General features: G+C 39.1%; 1 protein-coding gene across 3 annotated transcripts in view; it reads right to left on the bottom strand.

The window, feature by feature from the left end:
• Positions 1-17,277, bottom strand: part of CAPN3 (calpain 3) — an 85,558-nt gene that overhangs the window by 53,301 nt on the left and 14,980 nt on the right. Inside the window, exon 1 of one of the 3 annotated variants that reach the window (XM_056810334.1) lies at positions 4,441-5,091. The exons of the other annotated variants lie outside the window; for them this stretch is intronic. Within the exon in view, the coding sequence (XP_056666312.1) occupies positions 4,441-4,689 (249 nt within the window). The 5' untranslated portion in view covers positions 4,690-5,091. Of the gene's footprint in view, positions 1-4,440; positions 5,092-17,277 lie in introns of those variants that run through there. 3 annotated transcript variants of the gene reach the window in all.

The raw sequence follows: 17,277 nt of genomic DNA, 5'->3' as shown, positions 1-17,277 counted from the left end.
TCTAGTAAGCCTTATATTCTAAAAGAGGTTAATTAATTTCTCATTTTATCCTCACCTTTACATTTGAGTCTCTAGCCATGGAATCCTTCCCATAATTCTTTGATCTTTTTGAAACTTCCTTTCCTAAAATCTAGTTTTTGCATCTGATTGTGTCCACACAATCTGTGCCTATTGCCACACACTTAAGTACTTAATAGTTTTTGATGATGATAATGAGTTCCTTAATTTGTAGCATGAAGGACTTGTATTAAATTATCTCTAAGGTGCTTTCCAGCTCTAATATTCTATGCCTAGGTGGCTCAGTGGACAGAGAACCAGGCTCAGAGATGGGAGGTCCTGGATTCCAATTTGACCCCAGACACTTCCTAGCTGGGTGGCCCTTGTGATAAAAGGTTTGCAAATCTTTCCATTCTTTATCACACCCTGGACAAGTCACTTAGTCCCAATTGCTGAGCTTTTATCAGTCTTCTGCCTTGATTTGATACTTAGTACTTGATAATTGATACTTAGTACTGATTCTAAGAGAGAAGAAAGAGCTAAAAAAACCATTCCATGCCTCCATAATGATAAATATTTAATAAGAAACAATATTTCTAAGTGTGGAATAACTTTCTTGCCTTTATTCAGTAAAAGATAGGGCAGATGAAGTACAGGTATCCATTACTGGTTCTGAGATAACTACACTTTAAAAAAATACTCGGGGGCAGCTGGATAGCTTAGTGGATTGAGAGCCAGGCCTAGAGACGGGAGGTCCTAGGTTCAAATCTGACCTCAGACACTTCCCAGCTGTGTGACCCTGGGCAAGTCACTTGACCCCCATTGCCTAGCCCTTACCACTCTTCTGCCTTGGAGCCAATACACAGTATTGACTCCAAGACAGAAGGTAAGGGTTTAAAAAAAAATACTCATTATGATAGTGGAATATTTATAGTAAATAATTTGTTTATCATTTGAAAACTCTATCTTATCTATCTCTAATTAGCTTTAAATTTAAATTAACATTAAATAAAAGTATTTAACTGGGACAAAAACCAATTGAATGGAATGGAGGTGAAACGATACCCAGGACACAATTGTGCCAGGAAAGGGGGTAGCTTGACCCTTTATCCCTCATAAGACTTGGAAGGAAAGGTGATCTGGGAAAGGTGTCTTGGGAGACAGGTTCTAAGGATGGTGGCTACTCCAAAGGGTCGTTCAGAGCAACATGGCATGAGAGTGGCAGTGCCTACTGGAAATAGGCACACTCTATTGGGTAGGAAACATGCCCCTGGAAAGCAGATTGCTCCAGGGGAAAGAAATACATATCCTTAGGGAAGGAGACTGTCTATCTCCTCACTACATTGGTGATCTGGGACAAAGTCCTATTGGCCTTATGCTGGTTATTGTTCTGTCTTTACCTACATAATGACAAAAATTTGTTTTGACTGATTTTGTTACTCATTTGCAAAGGGTCTTTGACAAACTTGATCCATTTATTTAAACAAATTGGTCATATAATTTGTGTGAGTATAAACATTTACATATATTGTATATTATATGATACATATTATAAATCTATATACATTAAAAAACTAATCAAACTGATTATTTGTGTGAATGCAACAATTAGCATTATGTCCATGCAAAATGGTTGTTGTCTTTCATATTTGAAGAGGACCAAAATGACATCATTCATCTGTTGGGGCTGTGAAGATGGGATTAACTCTCCCCTTGACTACTTTAAAATTTAATCAACAAAAGTGAATACACCCCTATTTAACCCTAAAGTAGGGGAAGTCCACAAACTAACTTAGGGGTTTTGTACCTCCAGAAGCAACTGACTGCCCCATGGGCAGTCTTAAGCAAATTTAAAGACTACAATTGGTCCCCTAAAGTGGAAGAAGGAACAGGAAGTGACATAAAGTCTTTAAAAGTGTCTGAAACTTCCTTTCATGAAGGTCTTTGACCCCTTTTGAGGCCCTGGTGGCTGGTGGAAGACCTTCCTCAGCATGGACCTGGGACTCTAGCATTTGGTAAGACTGCTCTTGGATCTTCCCTGTTGGACTACAAAGTGGGTGAATGAAAAGCTGACTCCTTTCCTGGCTTCTGGAGAGATTAGTTTCTGGAAGAAGCTGTGTGGTTATTCACCACCGGATCCTCTAGCTAAATGGCCCTCTGGCTGAGGGTCTTCCAGTGGAGGACTAATTAGTCCAGGCTGAGTTGAGCCAGGCACCAGAGCAAATATTCAGGGTGATAAGCTAGGCTGCTTACTCTACCCTCTTTCACATTACTTTACTCTTTCCCTCTATTTTTAAATAAAACTGCTAAATAAAAAGTCATTTTGACGAGTTATATTGGCAACCACATTCTATTATATTTAGTCAAACCATGTTAATTTTATCCCCTACAAGGTCAATGTATGGTGTGTATATTGTTGTTGATCAGACCAATACAAGCCAAGAAGGCTCTCCTACAGATTGGGCAAAAATAGCCATAAGAACATTTGGGCTAGGGACATCTCTAAATTTGTACACTCACACTTCAAATATTCCCTTAACAATGTGACCTAGAGAAAGAAAACAGAACTAATCAATGTTATTACAATCTGCCTATATTACCAATAAAGCAAAACCACAATAAAGAAACAACAATAAATGCATTAAAAATCTGAATCCCACCAGAAGGAATCCATATAGTGAGCCTGGTACCACTGTAACAATAGATAATGATCTTAGATTTGGACCTAAGAGGTAGTTTAGGAGGCATCCAATCCAATCCCCTCATTTTATAAATGGAGGCATTGAGACCAAAGAGATTAAGTGACTTGCCCAGAGTCACAAGGCTAATAAGTGTCTGGGGGAGATTTGATTCTCCTGACACCAATTCCAATGTCCAGTCCAACACACCATGCAGCCTCTCTGGCTAGGCATGTTGCATTTAGAATTGGCCAAGGTAACTCTGAACCTCTAAGGGACAGATACTCAGGATTGAGGATACATCATTGGCATGTCTGTGGAGAGAACAAATAATCGAGGATTCTGTGTGGGTAAGGCGCCTTTGTTTTCTGATCCAGGCAAAACCGTGAAGGAACCTGTGGCCTTTCATAAGAGCAAAGATTTAGAGTTGGCAAGTGATCATCTTGTCTAGCCCTATTATTGAATAGAAAAGGAACTATGGAGTTGACATGATTTGCCCAAAGTCACACACATTGTTAAATGGCAGGGTTGATATTTACCTGCATGTCTTCTAACCCTGTAGACAATGCTCATTTTATATTTTTCCCCATCTTAACCCTTTAGTCTTCTCAGTGGTATGCTTCTTCACACCCATGGTCAGTGCCTCTATGATTGCTCTGCTATTTCCTTATCAAAATCCATCCCCCAGAAAACATTCATTCATTCAACAAGCCTTTAACTGAGTGTCTATTAAAGTATGAGGCCCTGTGTTCTGTTGGAGAGGAATGTAAGGGCGAACAAGATCCCTGTCTTCAAGGAGTAGATTAGCTGATTAGCCAGTTATACACCACTGTGAAATTAAGGTAATCTGTTGCATTTTTTTTCAGCCTTATCTCCTGTTCTGGGCTGAAAAATTTATTTCCAGTTAAAGGAATTTTAAATATCCAGAGGTAAGTGAGGGAGATTTTTTTGTGTTGGGGTGGGGTAATGTTTCTGATGCCCTCAGAGCACATAATAACAATAGTTAGCTATAACTATTATTAATAAATTTAATAAAGAAATATAAATATAATAAATATAGCTAGCTATATAATATAGCTCTCTAAGGTTTGTAAAGTGCCTTACAAATATTCTTTAAAAAAATAAACTCTTAACTTCTGCCTTAGAATCAATACTATGTATTGGTTCCAAGGCAGAAGAATGGTAAGGGCTAGGCAACCCCAAAGAAATGGAGACTTGAAGACTTTGGTAGAGGTAGATTTCTGTTAACAAAAGCCTGACCAAGATGGCCTTTGATATTCCTTCACCACTCACAGATTTTCTGCTCTTGGCATTTTTTACTGAGCTTGCTGGGATTTTTTTCCCCCTTAGAAAAAACTTTTTAAAAATGAAGTGACTCGCCCAGGGTCACACAGCTAGGAAGTGCCTTATAAATATTCTCCTTTGACCTCACAACAACCCTGGGGGATAGGTACTATCATGATCCTCATTTTACAGGTGAGGAAACAGAGGCAGACAGAGGTTAAACGACTTGCCCAGGGTCTCTCACCAGTGTCGTACACTCACCATGAAATGGTATTCAGTTCTTTTTGACTCGAGGTCCAGAGTTCTTTCCATGCCTCTCATTACACCCTAAATACCCTCTTAGCTTTACCCACCAGGGAGGGATCCTCATGAATGGCAGGTACACCCCCAGGAAAAGGCTGGTCATTCTGGCCTTCCCGTGACTCTATGGCATCCCTGCTTTCCCACTGCTCCTACCTGGGGATTCCCCTTCCCTCCCTACCTTTGGCCTCTTCCATGTAATATTCTTCATCTTAGATTTCTGCCTCAGTTCTTGGAAGCCCAGGGCCTGAACGCCCGCTGGGAATACATTGTCCTCAAACAGTTTCTTCTGGGCCAGGCACCGTTTCCTGAGGGCACTGAAATCCTGTCCTTCGAACTTCACGGGATGAGCCAGGGTCCCCTCGCCATTCTTCCTGTCCCTTTCCCGGATCACCCGGTCACAGAAGAAGCCCGGGGGGAGGTAGGGCATGGCGGCGCGTGCCCGGCTGGACAGTGGAGAACTGGCTCTTTAACTGAGGTACCTCTCTGCCCCCTTGGCCCACAGCCCGCCCCAAGCCTAATCCCTCCATCAATGGGCCTGAGCCTATAGACGACCTCCACTGGTAACACGCTCCGAATGCATGTGAATGGCCTCAGTCCCAGAGAAAAACAAGCCTTTTGAGTCAGCAGCTTTGACCCCGAGTTCCCTATAGCAGGCAGCAGCACTGGGCAGCTCTTCTGTGTGTGAGGCGGAGGGAGGCTGCGGGAGGGAGGGAGAGCCTGGAAGGCGGCATGGCCAACCCCAAAGGAAAGGAGACTTGAAGACTTTGGTGGAGGGAGATTCCTGCTAATGGAGCCCGGCCAAGAGGGCCTTGGACGTTCCTTCACGACTCACCGACTCACCGACTCTCTGCTCTGGGCATTTTTTCCTGAGTCGCCGGGATGTTTTTCCCCTTAGAATAAACTTTTAAAAAATTAAGTCAAATCTCAGAGCGACTTATCCTGCCTCAGCAAAAGGCATTCATGTCTTTCAAACTGGCTGTGAATAGGTTATAGTGTGCAGCGGCTAAACACACTATAGCTAATCCTATACAAGTCAGTGAATGCATAGGAAGAGAGTGTGCCCCACGCCATTGTCCACGGCTAATGAAGCCTTCATTTCTCCCCTTCCCAGCCTCACCTCCGAAACAACATGACATTTACATTGATTAGGGGAGAGGGGCCCGGAGGGTCGCAGACATGTTGGCCCACGGGAGCCCCCACTCCCGGCGAGTCCCCTCCGGGGTCGGGAAAGATCTGCGCTGCCAAGTTAAGCAAACCATGTCTAGAGAGGTAGGTGCGGGGATGGACGGGGTTATGGCCGAATGGTCGTGGGGAGAATGTGTAACATACACACATACATAAATATTTATATATGTATATAAGTACACATCATCCTGTAGAATTATACCTGTGGGTATAGAATGCTATTCCTGCAGTGAGGAGGCACAGTGGATAGAACACTGGGAGACTTCTCTTCCTAAGTTCAAATTTAGCCTCAGACACTTATCTGCTGGGTCACCCTGAGTGAGTCACTTAACCCTCAGTTTCCTCATCTGTAAAATGAACTGGAGAAGGATGTGCAAACCACACCAGGATTTTTGCCAAGATAATCTCAAACGGGGTCATAAAGAGTGGGAAAAGACTAAAACAGCTGAACAACCACAACTGCAAGACAATTCTTGATTCTATATATTATAATGTCTCATAATATATATCATACCAGATTATAATGTATAATATATAGGAATTATATATTTATGTATTATATTATACTAATATAGCATGTGTCAATTTCTGATTCTGTATTAACATTAATATATTTATATGTATAATACAATTCCTGATTATATATTATCACATGATAATATATTGTGCATATAATGTAATATATAGGACATTACAGCATTATATACATTATGCATATTCTATATTATATAAGAATTTAAAATTTAGGATTTTGACTAAATATGAGAATTTTAAAGTAATATTGTGGTCTCTGATTTTAAATTATTACAGCTTAAGTCAAAATGACTTTTAGTAGTTGTATTTATAAAGAGGTAAAAAGAGTGAAAGTGGAAAAATGTAAGAAGAAGGTAGAGAATTATCTAGCCTACCACCCTAAGTGCTGCTCCAGTGTCTGGCTCAGCCCTGGCAAGGCTTGATAATCTTCAGCCAGAGGTCCCAGTGCTGTCTTCAGCAAGGGTTCCACCAATGCAGTTTCCTCCAGGAAAGGAAGGCCTCTTTGGAACCAATCTCTCCAAAAGCCAGGAAAGGAAGGCCAGCTACTAACCCAGCAAGCCAAGGCAGGATCCAGAGAAAGAGTCTCCTCCTTCAGTCCAGCTCACCAAAGCAGTCTCCAAAGATGAACTCCAAAGGAGAAGTCTCTTGAACAGGAAGTTCAGGAATTTTTATAGCCCTTTTTCCATATTACTTCCTGTCCCTTCCCCACTTTAGGGCATCAATTGCAGGCTTTCAATTTGCCTAGCACTGCCCAGGGGCAGGGCAGTGACATCTGGAGTTGTCACCCACTTTAGCAAGTGATTTATGAACTCTCTTACTTAGTGTCAAGTAGGGGTACTTTAAGTTCTTGATTTGATTAGCTAAAAATAGGCAAGGGGAGAGTTAATCCTAGTTTCACAAATCCCCCTGTGATTTTTTGGGAGACTAGTCTCCCCAGTGAATCATTTAACATAACTAGCTTATACCTCCAAAGATCTTCTAGCTAAAGGTGTATACAACATTGCACTTTCTAAGAGGAAATTACAATGGTTGGAATAAGAGAGCAAAGCCAGTGTTTGCTAGGTGCATTGACAAAAAACCAATTAGGGAGCAGTCCCCTTTGGTATGAGTTTACATTCACAATAAATGTGTTCAACCTCCTTCAATTCAGTCACACCCCAAAGTTCATTCTGGATCTTCTGATGCAATGTAGGTTTCTTTATGGCACTTTCTCCAAAGAGTTCATTTTCTTGATTTGAGTGGTTAGCAAGCTTCTTTTCCTGAAATTTTTCTCAAAAAATTTTAAATCTTGGATTTTACAAAAATTATACAATTAGATTGATATGTTATTCATACACTAATATATGATCATATGTGAATATAGTATATTATATATTACATATTATATGAATATATTTTTATATTGACAAGTACATATTTATGTATATAATTATTTATTACATATTCTTTTATAAACTATATGTCATTATATGTTCTAAATAGAATGGTCATATTACATATATTTCAACTTACAGATATAGTATCTTTTTTTTTAACCCTTATCTTCCATTTTAGAATCAATACTATGTATTGGTTTCAAGGCAGAAGAGCAGTAAGGGCTAGTCAATGAGGGTTAAGTGACTTGCCCAGGGTCCCTCAGCTAGTGTCTAAGGTCAAATTTGAACCTAGGACATCTCATCGTTAGGCCTGGCTCTCAATTCACTGAGCCACCCACCTGCCTCCCATTTATAGTATCTTAGGTTTATAAGCACTTTCCTAATAATCCTGTGAAGGATGGAACTAAAACTTACTGCTATTCTCATTTTATCAATTTTATAACTGAGATAAATGACACATTCAAGGCTACATAACTAATAAGCAGAAAAAGGAACCCAGATTTAAAGCAGGAAGAATTCTTAGAGGTCATCTATTTCAAACTCCTAATCATATAAAACCAGGAATTGTATTTTTATATGTATATAATTAAATAGGAGTAGATATCTTCTTGAGTTCAAATCTGGCTTCAGATACTAGCCGTGTGATGCTGGACAAGTCATTTAACCTGTTTGCCTCAGTTTTCTCTTTTGTCAAATGATCTGGAAAAGGAAATGCAACTGCTCCAGTATTTTTGCCAAGAAAATTCCAAATGGGGTCCCAAAGTTGGATAAGACTGAAAAGGACTGAACAAGAACATAGGAATCCCTGACTGGGAGAAGTTTAGTGACTTGTCCAAAGTTAAGTTAATGGTAGATCTAGGATTTGAATACAGGAAGATAGAGTCCCCATCTTCTGTTCTTTAGACTATACCATAATGGACTTGGGGTTCCAATCCATATCTTCTGACTCTAAGCTTATTTCCTTATACTACATTGTCCTCAAGCACAGAGCCTGGAAATATTGATTAATTAATTAGTGATTAATAAATGCTTGTTGATAGGCACCATATTGCCTCCATATTTGGAAACTGTGGATGTCGAATGCTGCATACTTTGTTGGGCACGGTCGCATTGATATTTGACTTCGCTTGACTGATTTTTCATTGTTATAATGGAAGACCCAATAAAAGGTTGATACTGAATGGAATAAAAAGAGAATTAGTGTGTTCTTCTCAGTTTGAACATCCATCCTCCTCCCCCATCAGGAATGAAAGTCTGCTTAGACTTACAGAATAAGACTTCAAGGATATCTTGTTATTCTCAGTTGGGAGACTCCTTATCTTACTTCAAGGACGTCATGTTATGGCTCAAGAAACAAGGAAAACAGTCAGGCTATCCTACCTCTATCTCCTCATACATTTAGAAGCTAAGGGAGTCACTCCAGAGGACATGGTTACTTTCCCATAATCTTATCCCTCCCAAGTAAGGGCTCATGATGAGCTCATGTTATGTATCTTGCTGTTTTCTGATTGGGGTAGATGTCACACCCAGATTCTAAGTCCTGGTCCCCAGACAATGGGAATTGGACAGAGGAGGGAGGTGGTTTTGCATCAGGAACCTGCATAATGTTTGTTTCCTTGTCCATGCATTATATTTGCCCTATTCAGGAACTTGCCCTTTCTCATGAGAAAGAACAAAGACTGTTTCGTCTACTCTCATTTTCTGACTCCAGGTTTTTAATTTGAGTAGGTGGTTGATTTCTATCCCACTCAAAATGTGGGGAAATTATTGTACTATTTATTTATTTAAATCTTTAATTATCTTAATTTAATTTAAATAAAATAATATACATATATAAATAAACAAAATATAATTTAAATTAGCTTTGATTTTTTATTATAAAGATATTTTATTTTTCTAATTACATGTAATAACAAATTTCCACACAAATTTTCCAAAGTTATATGATTCAAATTGTCTCCCTCTCTCCCTTCCCTTCCTCTTCCTGGAGCTGGTAAGCAAGACAATCTGGGTTATACATGATTTTCATGCAAACCATATTTCCATATCATCCATTTTTGTAAGAGAATATGATTGTACTATTTTTAAAAATTTCTACCAAAAAAGGAGATAGAAAAAATATATAGTGATTAATTTACAGTCTATAAGAGATTAAAACAGAAGATCCTTTCCTAGGCTATTCTGATGTCTTTGGGCTGAGAAATGTGATTCATTTTGTTCTTCCATCCAGCCAAGAGGAAACTCTAATGCTGTGGTCATGAAGCCTGTTGAATATTTACCATTTAACAGGGAAATAGAGAGATCAGAAGGCTGACCACCCACAATTCTATATAGCTGCTCAAAGAACACGAGGGTAAACATCATTCTTTCTCTAGCCTCTGCATGACCTCAGATGGTTGCTCACCAACAGTCACCTCCTGCCAGCTCCCACTGCCCCTATAATTAACAGTCAGCAGCCTGTGGCTACTGGTAGGTCCTGCCTCAACAGGAAAGTCACTTGTTCCAGGTTCCTCAATTCTAAAAAGAAAAATTTTCAAGTTAGCAGGAAGTCTATTGATGCTGAGCCTGAGAAGTAAAAGGTTGGAGCTTGTCCAAAGAGAAAAGTGTGTCCTCCTTATGGGTTCTGGGTTCTGAGGGTCCAGCAATTGTGGTCTCTGTCTACTCTCACCAATAAACCTGGAAGTGGTGTTTGCCTTTGGGCAGCTAGGTGTGCTCTGTCTAAGACAGAATGCAAAGTCTGGAATTAAGAAGACTCCTCTTCCTGAGTTCAGATTTAGCGTCAGACACTTCCTAGTTTTGTGACCTGTGAATATTAAATTTAACTCTCCCCTGATTGTGAAAATGAAATTAACTCTCCTCTGATTGTGAAAATTAAATGAACTCCCCTGCCCATTTTTAGATTTAGTCACCAAAAGTATAAACACCGTACTTAAAGTTGAGTGGGGAGATTTGTCCATTTTTAGATTTAATCACCAAAAATATAAATACCCCATTCACACTTGAATGGGGGAGGTCTGTGACCCATGTGTGCAATAGTGGGTGACGAATCAGAATTAAACTGATTGCCCCTGGGCAGTCCTAAAGCAAAGCTTCAATTGTGATTGGTAGACATAAAATTAGGGGAAGGCACAGGAACTGACACAAAAGAAAGTGTCTTTAAAAGAGAGTTACATCTTCCTGAAGGAGTTCTACTTGGAGTTCTATTTGGAGTTGAACTTCCTGTAAGAGACAGTTCTTCATCTTTTGGAGTTGAGACTGGAGAAGAATTTGCTGACTAGACCTGAGGTCCTGTTCCTGGTGAAACTGTCCATAAATCTCTTCTTTTGGACTGACACATGGTGGGTGAAAAAACTGACTCCTTTTCTGTATATTTTCTCATGAAACTAGCCTCAGGAGAGATCTACCTCTTGAGAGAGACTTCCCCAGGTCCTTGGCTTTGCTGAGGCCTCTCCAGCTAAGTTAACTCTCCCTGCTTGGGTTGAGCCAGGGGCTGGGAGTAAATTACTTAGTGCTTAGGCTAGCTATCTTACCCTATCCTCTCTCTGATTTTCTTACTTCACTCTTTCTATATTTTGTAAACAAATTAAACATAAATCTCTTTGGAATTAATATAATAAATTTTAAATATTATCCAATCCAACCCTTTTAAATAATAAATAACTCCTTTCCCCCCTTATAGATCACGGGAAAGTCATTTAAATCTGTTTTCCTCAGTTTTCTCATCTGTCAAATGATCTAGAGAAGGAAATGGAAAACCACTCCAGTATCTTTGCCAAGAAACCCCCAAATGAGATCATGAAGAATCAGATACAAATGACTAAAGCAATTGAACAACAATGATTTTAGTCTTCCCAAAGAATCAGGCTTGGCCAGAAAATCACTTTCTCTGTGACCTTTAGCAAGTCACTTTATCTTAAAGGGTTTCTAATTTCCCTCACTTGTAAAATGAAGTGCTTGGACTAAATGGTCTCTGAGACTCCTTCAAGGTCTAAATCTGTGATTCTATGAACTTCTGCTTTGTAATGGTTAGTGGAGAGAAAGACTGAGCAGATTAAATGCAAAATGGGTATTACGTGTGGTGTAAGTATTTCATATATGTTCTGTGGAGCAATGTTCATGGTTTTTCTTCATTTTATCACAGACTCAGAGTCACAGGTGTTAGGGATGGGAGAGACTTTAAAGATTCCAATGAACTCTACTTTTAGAGATGAGGAAATGGAAGTCAGGGATGGCAACTCATTTTGCCCAAGATCACACAGACACGGGGCATGGTATGCTGCAGTGATTATCAGGTAGGGTTCTATAGGAGTATTGATGCTTGTGATCATGGTCTGCTCTCCTAAGAGTCACCAAACAATTTTAAAAAATGCAATTCAATAAGCATTATTGGGCGTCTACTAGGAAGCAGTAGTTTTTCTCATGAGGACACAAGTTACTCTTTAATTTTGAAATTTCTTGAAGCAAGGCTATAAAATGATGAAGATACTGGTTCAAGCCAGTAGAGTTGAGGGTATTGACCAGAGGGACAGCAAAAGAGCTAGCAAGACCTTGTTGTGGTAGAATATGCAGCTCTGGGTTGTATCAGCACCTTAGTGAAAAGAAAGTAATATGTGTTTATATACTTTGGGTTGCCTTTGCCATTTTAAAAACTTTTATTTTCATTGTCATGCAAAACACACTTCCATATTAGTCATTGTTGTAACAACACACTCATACATAACCAAAACCCCAAAATAAAACCATAAATACACTGATGGGAAAGACAACTCCAACAGTTCTCTCTCTGGAGGTGGATAGCACACCTGGTCATAAGTCTTTCAGGAGAGAATTATTGCTGTTACTGTGTACAACGTTCTCCTGGTTCTGCTTATTTCACTCTGTATCAGTTTGTGTAGATCTTCCCAGCTTTTTCTGAAATCATCTTGCTTATCATTCCTCATAACACAATAGTATTCCATTACCAACATTACCACAATCTGTTCAGCCATTGCCCAAGCCTTTGCCATTTTGTAAATTGCTTGAGATCTTATGGACAAGAAACACTAAAGGGATGGATGATGGTGACTCTAGGTCACAAGGTCAGGACAGGGAGAGCTAGGTGGCTCAATGGATAAAAAGCAAGGCTTAGATAAGGAAGGTCCTGGGTTCAAATGTGGCCTCAAACACTTCTTAGATGTATGACCCTGGACAAGTTACTTAATCACCATTGCCTAGCCCTTACTGCTCTTCTCCTTTAGAATCAATACTTAGTATCAATCCTAAGAGAGAAGGTATGGGTTATAAGAAAAAAGAACAAAAGCATAATAGAAGTAGAAATGTATAGAGTAACAAGAATATTGTAGATTAATTTATTGCAGAAACCAAGGGCAATAGAACAACCAGCTCAGGGTATTGGAAGACTGAGGGGAGAGCAGTTTAGGTCAGAACACAGGGGTTGTGTCCATTGAGCCCCTTTGTAGCAGAAGACAGATCTTCTCTATTATATACATTGCTGGTGGCATTTTTGCTTTAGGATATCATGATCTTTGGTCCTCCGATCTTTCTTCTTTCCAGTTGGAATGATTTTATCCCCATCTCTCAACAAGTTTTCTGTAAGCTTCTGCTTCAGAGTTTGGGTGACCAACACAAGAGTTTGAATTTGATCCTAGAGATAATAGGAGTTTATGGAGAAGGGGAGTGATGTGGTCAGACTTGAGCTTTAGGAATATAAACTTGGCAGCTATGTGGAGAATGGATTGGAAAAGAGAGAGAGGAGGCAGGAAAGCCAGTTGGAGGTTATTGTGATAATCCAGATGAGAGATGATGAGGCTTGTGATGAACTGGCTATGAGAGTAAAAGGAAGGGGGAGATCAAGGATGGCAAAGTTGTAAAAGTTGAGTGATGGTACCCTTAACAGAAAAAGGAAAGTTCAGGAAGAGGAGAAATTTGGGGTTAAAGATAAAGAATATGAGATCTGTTTCTGAATTCTTAGTTAAATTTTTGATGTTGAAAGTAAGGAGCATCCCAGCCTTAAAATCCCAAAAGCAGTTTTTTAGGTTATTCACACATATGTTTATATATATCTATATCTCTATATATACACACATATGCATATATTTTACTTTTATATATATGTATATATACATATATATTAGAGAGGGAGAGAGGGGTAGAGAGACAGAGAGAGAAGGAGAGAAACAGAATGAGACAGACAAAAAGAGAGGGAGACAGAGAAGGGGAAATGGAGAGAGAGAGGGAGAGGGAAAGGGAGAGACAGAGGCAGAGAGAGAGACAGAGAAAGAGGGAGACAGAGAGAGATAGAGAGAAGGAGAGAAAGAGAGAGGGAGGAAGGGAGAAGGAGGGAGAGGGAAAGACAGAAAGAAAGAGGGAGAGGGAGAGACACAGATAGGCAGTTAAGTGGATTAGTGGTGGGCCTAAACTCAGGAAGACTCATATTTATGAATTAAAATCCAACCTCAGACACATACTAACTGTGTGACCATGAGCAACCCAATTAAACATGTTTGCCTCAGTTTCCTCATCTATAAAATGAACTGGAGAAGGAAATGGCAAACCAGTCCAATATCTTTGCCATGAAAACCCCAAATGGGGTCACAAAAAGTTGGACAAGACTGAAAAGTCTAGACAATGACAATGTATATCTATCTATCTATCATCTATCTATCTATCTATCTATCTATCTATCTATCTATCTATCTATCTATCTATAAAACAAATATTATTTATGTTATGTATATAGGGCAGCTGGGTGGTACAATAAATAGGGTGGCAGGGCTGCATTCAGGAAGGCTCTTGAATTTTTTAGTTTAAATCCAGCCTCAGACACTTCTAGCTGTGTGATCACAGGCAAATCATTTAATCCTGTTTGCCTCAGTTTCCTCATCTGTCAAATGAGCTAGAGAAGGAGAGGCAAACTACTCTAGTATTTTTGCCAAGAAAACCCCAAGAGGGGTTACAAATTTTCAGACATGACTGAAAATGACTGAACAACTTAACTTGTATGTGTGTGTATGTGTTTGTGAAACCTCCTTTTGAGCAGTCATCCCCAAGCTACTCTCTCCCTTGGTTTCTGTATTGGGCAGATAAACTAAAGAGCCTTTTACTATACTCAGCACTTCTATACATTTCACTTCTGTTGTACTTTTAACACTCAAATGTTCAAGTTGGAGAGTCGGACATCTAGCATGAACAACAAAGATGGGCTATAACACACACAGAATGCCACAAGGATACTTCTCGCGTAGTATTTTTTTTAATGCTTGTTGAATTTATTTCAATAAATACATCTTACAGAGTTGTTTTAAGTATAGAGAGATATAATTATTTGCCCACAGTGACACACTTAGTTAAGTTTCAGAAACAGACTTAGAATACAGGTCTTGCTAACTCCAAGTCCAACAGTTATTTCATTGCAATAGATCGCCTCTATAAATTCAATCAGTCAATAAACATGCATTCAGCACTTACTAAGTGCACTGTGCATATCACTCAAATATAATATTAGAAAATATTAAAGAAACATAACAAAAAACACTGAATAAGTTCTGCACACTAAACACATGGTAGTAGAAAAGACTGAATTTTTGGAATTGTAAAATCTGGGTTCCCATTATGAATCTGCTAACTGCAAGTTATATAAACTTTGAAAAGTCTTTATATTATCTCTCTGGACCTCAGTTCTTCATGTAAAATGAAGGGCTTGGGACAGATAGCTTCTAAATATCTTTCCATATCTAAAACTACGATTTCTTGGTCCTATGAGTTGTTTAAGTTGATTGTTAGTAAGATGAGGCAACACTAGGACACAAAAATGTATTTGCTGATCATTTTGATTGCACATTATTTTTCCCATTAACAAAAGCATTCTGAGGACAATCATTGCTTACTAGCTTGAAAGCCATATATTAAGTATCATTCTGGGTAACTCAGTTAGGAAGCAAAGAGAAGAATAAGGAAATAAACAGAAAGGCTTTGCATTGGTGCAGATGCTATGCCTCTTCTGGTAATAAGACATATGAGAAAATTATTCCTTTGACCAATAAATTAAACTGAACCTGATTCTCATAACGTTGAAACTTATTGATGAAGTAGATAAATGATCTGTCTTCTGGTTTTAGCCATTACAATGGCAATGAACATGTTTAACTGCTTGTAAACCAAGTATTAAACACTAACCTGGAAACAATATCCCTCTAAATAATGATAACTGATAAGCTTCTGATCACTTTTTTTTAGAGATTTTTTGCTCACCCACTGGTTGCCTATATTATCCTTTTCTGGAAAATAGGCCATTGCTGATTCTTGACTCCTTTTGATGATTCTCTTGAGTTCTGTGGTTGGACATCAAATTTTCTGTTCAGGTCTGGTCTTTTATTTATGAATGCTTGGAACTCTTCTGTTGTGTTGAATGACCATACTTTCCCCTGTAAGAATATAGTCAGTTTTGATGGGTATTTTATTCTTGGTTGTAGACCTAGTTCCCTTGCTTTCCAGAATATCGTATTCCATGCCTTTCGGTCCTTCAGTGTGGATGCAGCCAGATCCTGTGTTAACCTCACCGTGTTTCCATGGTATCTGAATGGCTTCTTCTTGGCAGCTTGTAATATCTTTTCTTTCATCTGATTTGTTTTTGAATTTGGCTATAACATTTCTTGGTGTTGTCAGTTGGGGATTAAATACAGGGGGTGATCTGTGGATTCTTTCAATCTCCACTTTCCCCTCTTGTTCTAGGATCTCGGGACAGTTTTCCTGGATAATTTCCTCTAGTATTATGTCCAGGCTTTTTCTTTTGTCGTGGTCTTCTGGTAGTCCAATTATTCTTAAATTGTCTCTTCTTGAACGATTTTCTAAATCGTCTGTTTTGTGAATGAGATGCTTCACATTTTCCTCAATTTTTTCATTCTTTTTGTTTTGTTTTATAGTGTCCTGCTGCCTTGTGAGGTCACTTAATTCCAATTGTTGTATTCTGGTTCTTAAAGATTGGATTTCATCTCTTGCTTTTTGGTCGTCCTTTTCCTTCTGGTCTGATTTTCTTTGAAGATCATCTTTCATCCTCTTTACCTCGTCTTTCATCTCCTTTGCCTCATCTTTCATCTCCTTTGCCTCATTTTCCAGCTGGTTGATTTTGGCTTTCAAGATTCTATTTTCTTGTTTTAGTTCAAGTGCCTCTGTTTCCAGATGACTTATCTTAATTTTTAATTTCTTTTCCTAATTGTCTTCAGCCTCTCTTAGTTGTGTTTTGAGTTCTTCCACAGCCTGTATCCAATTCGTTGGGATTTCTGGTTTATCGTTTGCTGATCTCTCCCCCTTTGTTCCATTTGCTGAGTAGTAGTTGTCTGTTGTAGTTTCTTTCTTCTTTTTCTGTTGTTTGCTCAAATTCACCCTTTCTTTACTCCCCATATTTGTCTGTGCTCTTGTTCCTCTCATTTTTTTGTTTTTTTTGGGGACTTCTATCAGTCTCCCCTCTTGGAGCTTTAACTCTTGCGTGGTATTGAAAAGACCAACCAGTCAATGTAACAGTGCTGATTGGGCACAATCTCATCTGACCAGTGGTCTTGCAGATGGTCTCTAGCTAAGATTCCTGGGCAGCTGTCTCTGGACTCCAGTCTGACTATTTCTGGAAAAAGTCAGCTGTAGATTGCTTAGGATCGAGGCCGGGCATGACATGAGTTAGTGACCTCTGAGGGACAGTTTCACTGGGACCTTAGGGAGGGAATTAAATTGTTGTGTGTCTCTGAAAAGCTGTGACAGCATCCTACAGGCCCTTTCAAACATTGCTCTTTTGTCAACTTGTTGAAATAGCTCTTCTTTCACTTATAGAATATTCTTGTTGGTGCATTCTAGTTGGTCAGCAGAGACATTTTGGTGGTACAGTGAGCAGTGTTAGACTTGGAGTTAGGAAGACCTCAGGTTTGAATCTT

Source organism: Monodelphis domestica, chromosome 1 (assembly GCF_027887165.1).
Source record: "Monodelphis domestica isolate mMonDom1 chromosome 1, mMonDom1.pri, whole genome shotgun sequence".
NCBI classification, from domain to species: Eukaryota; Metazoa; Chordata; class Mammalia; order Didelphimorphia; family Didelphidae; genus Monodelphis; species Monodelphis domestica.
This window is presented reverse-complemented; position numbering and strand designations above follow the sequence as displayed.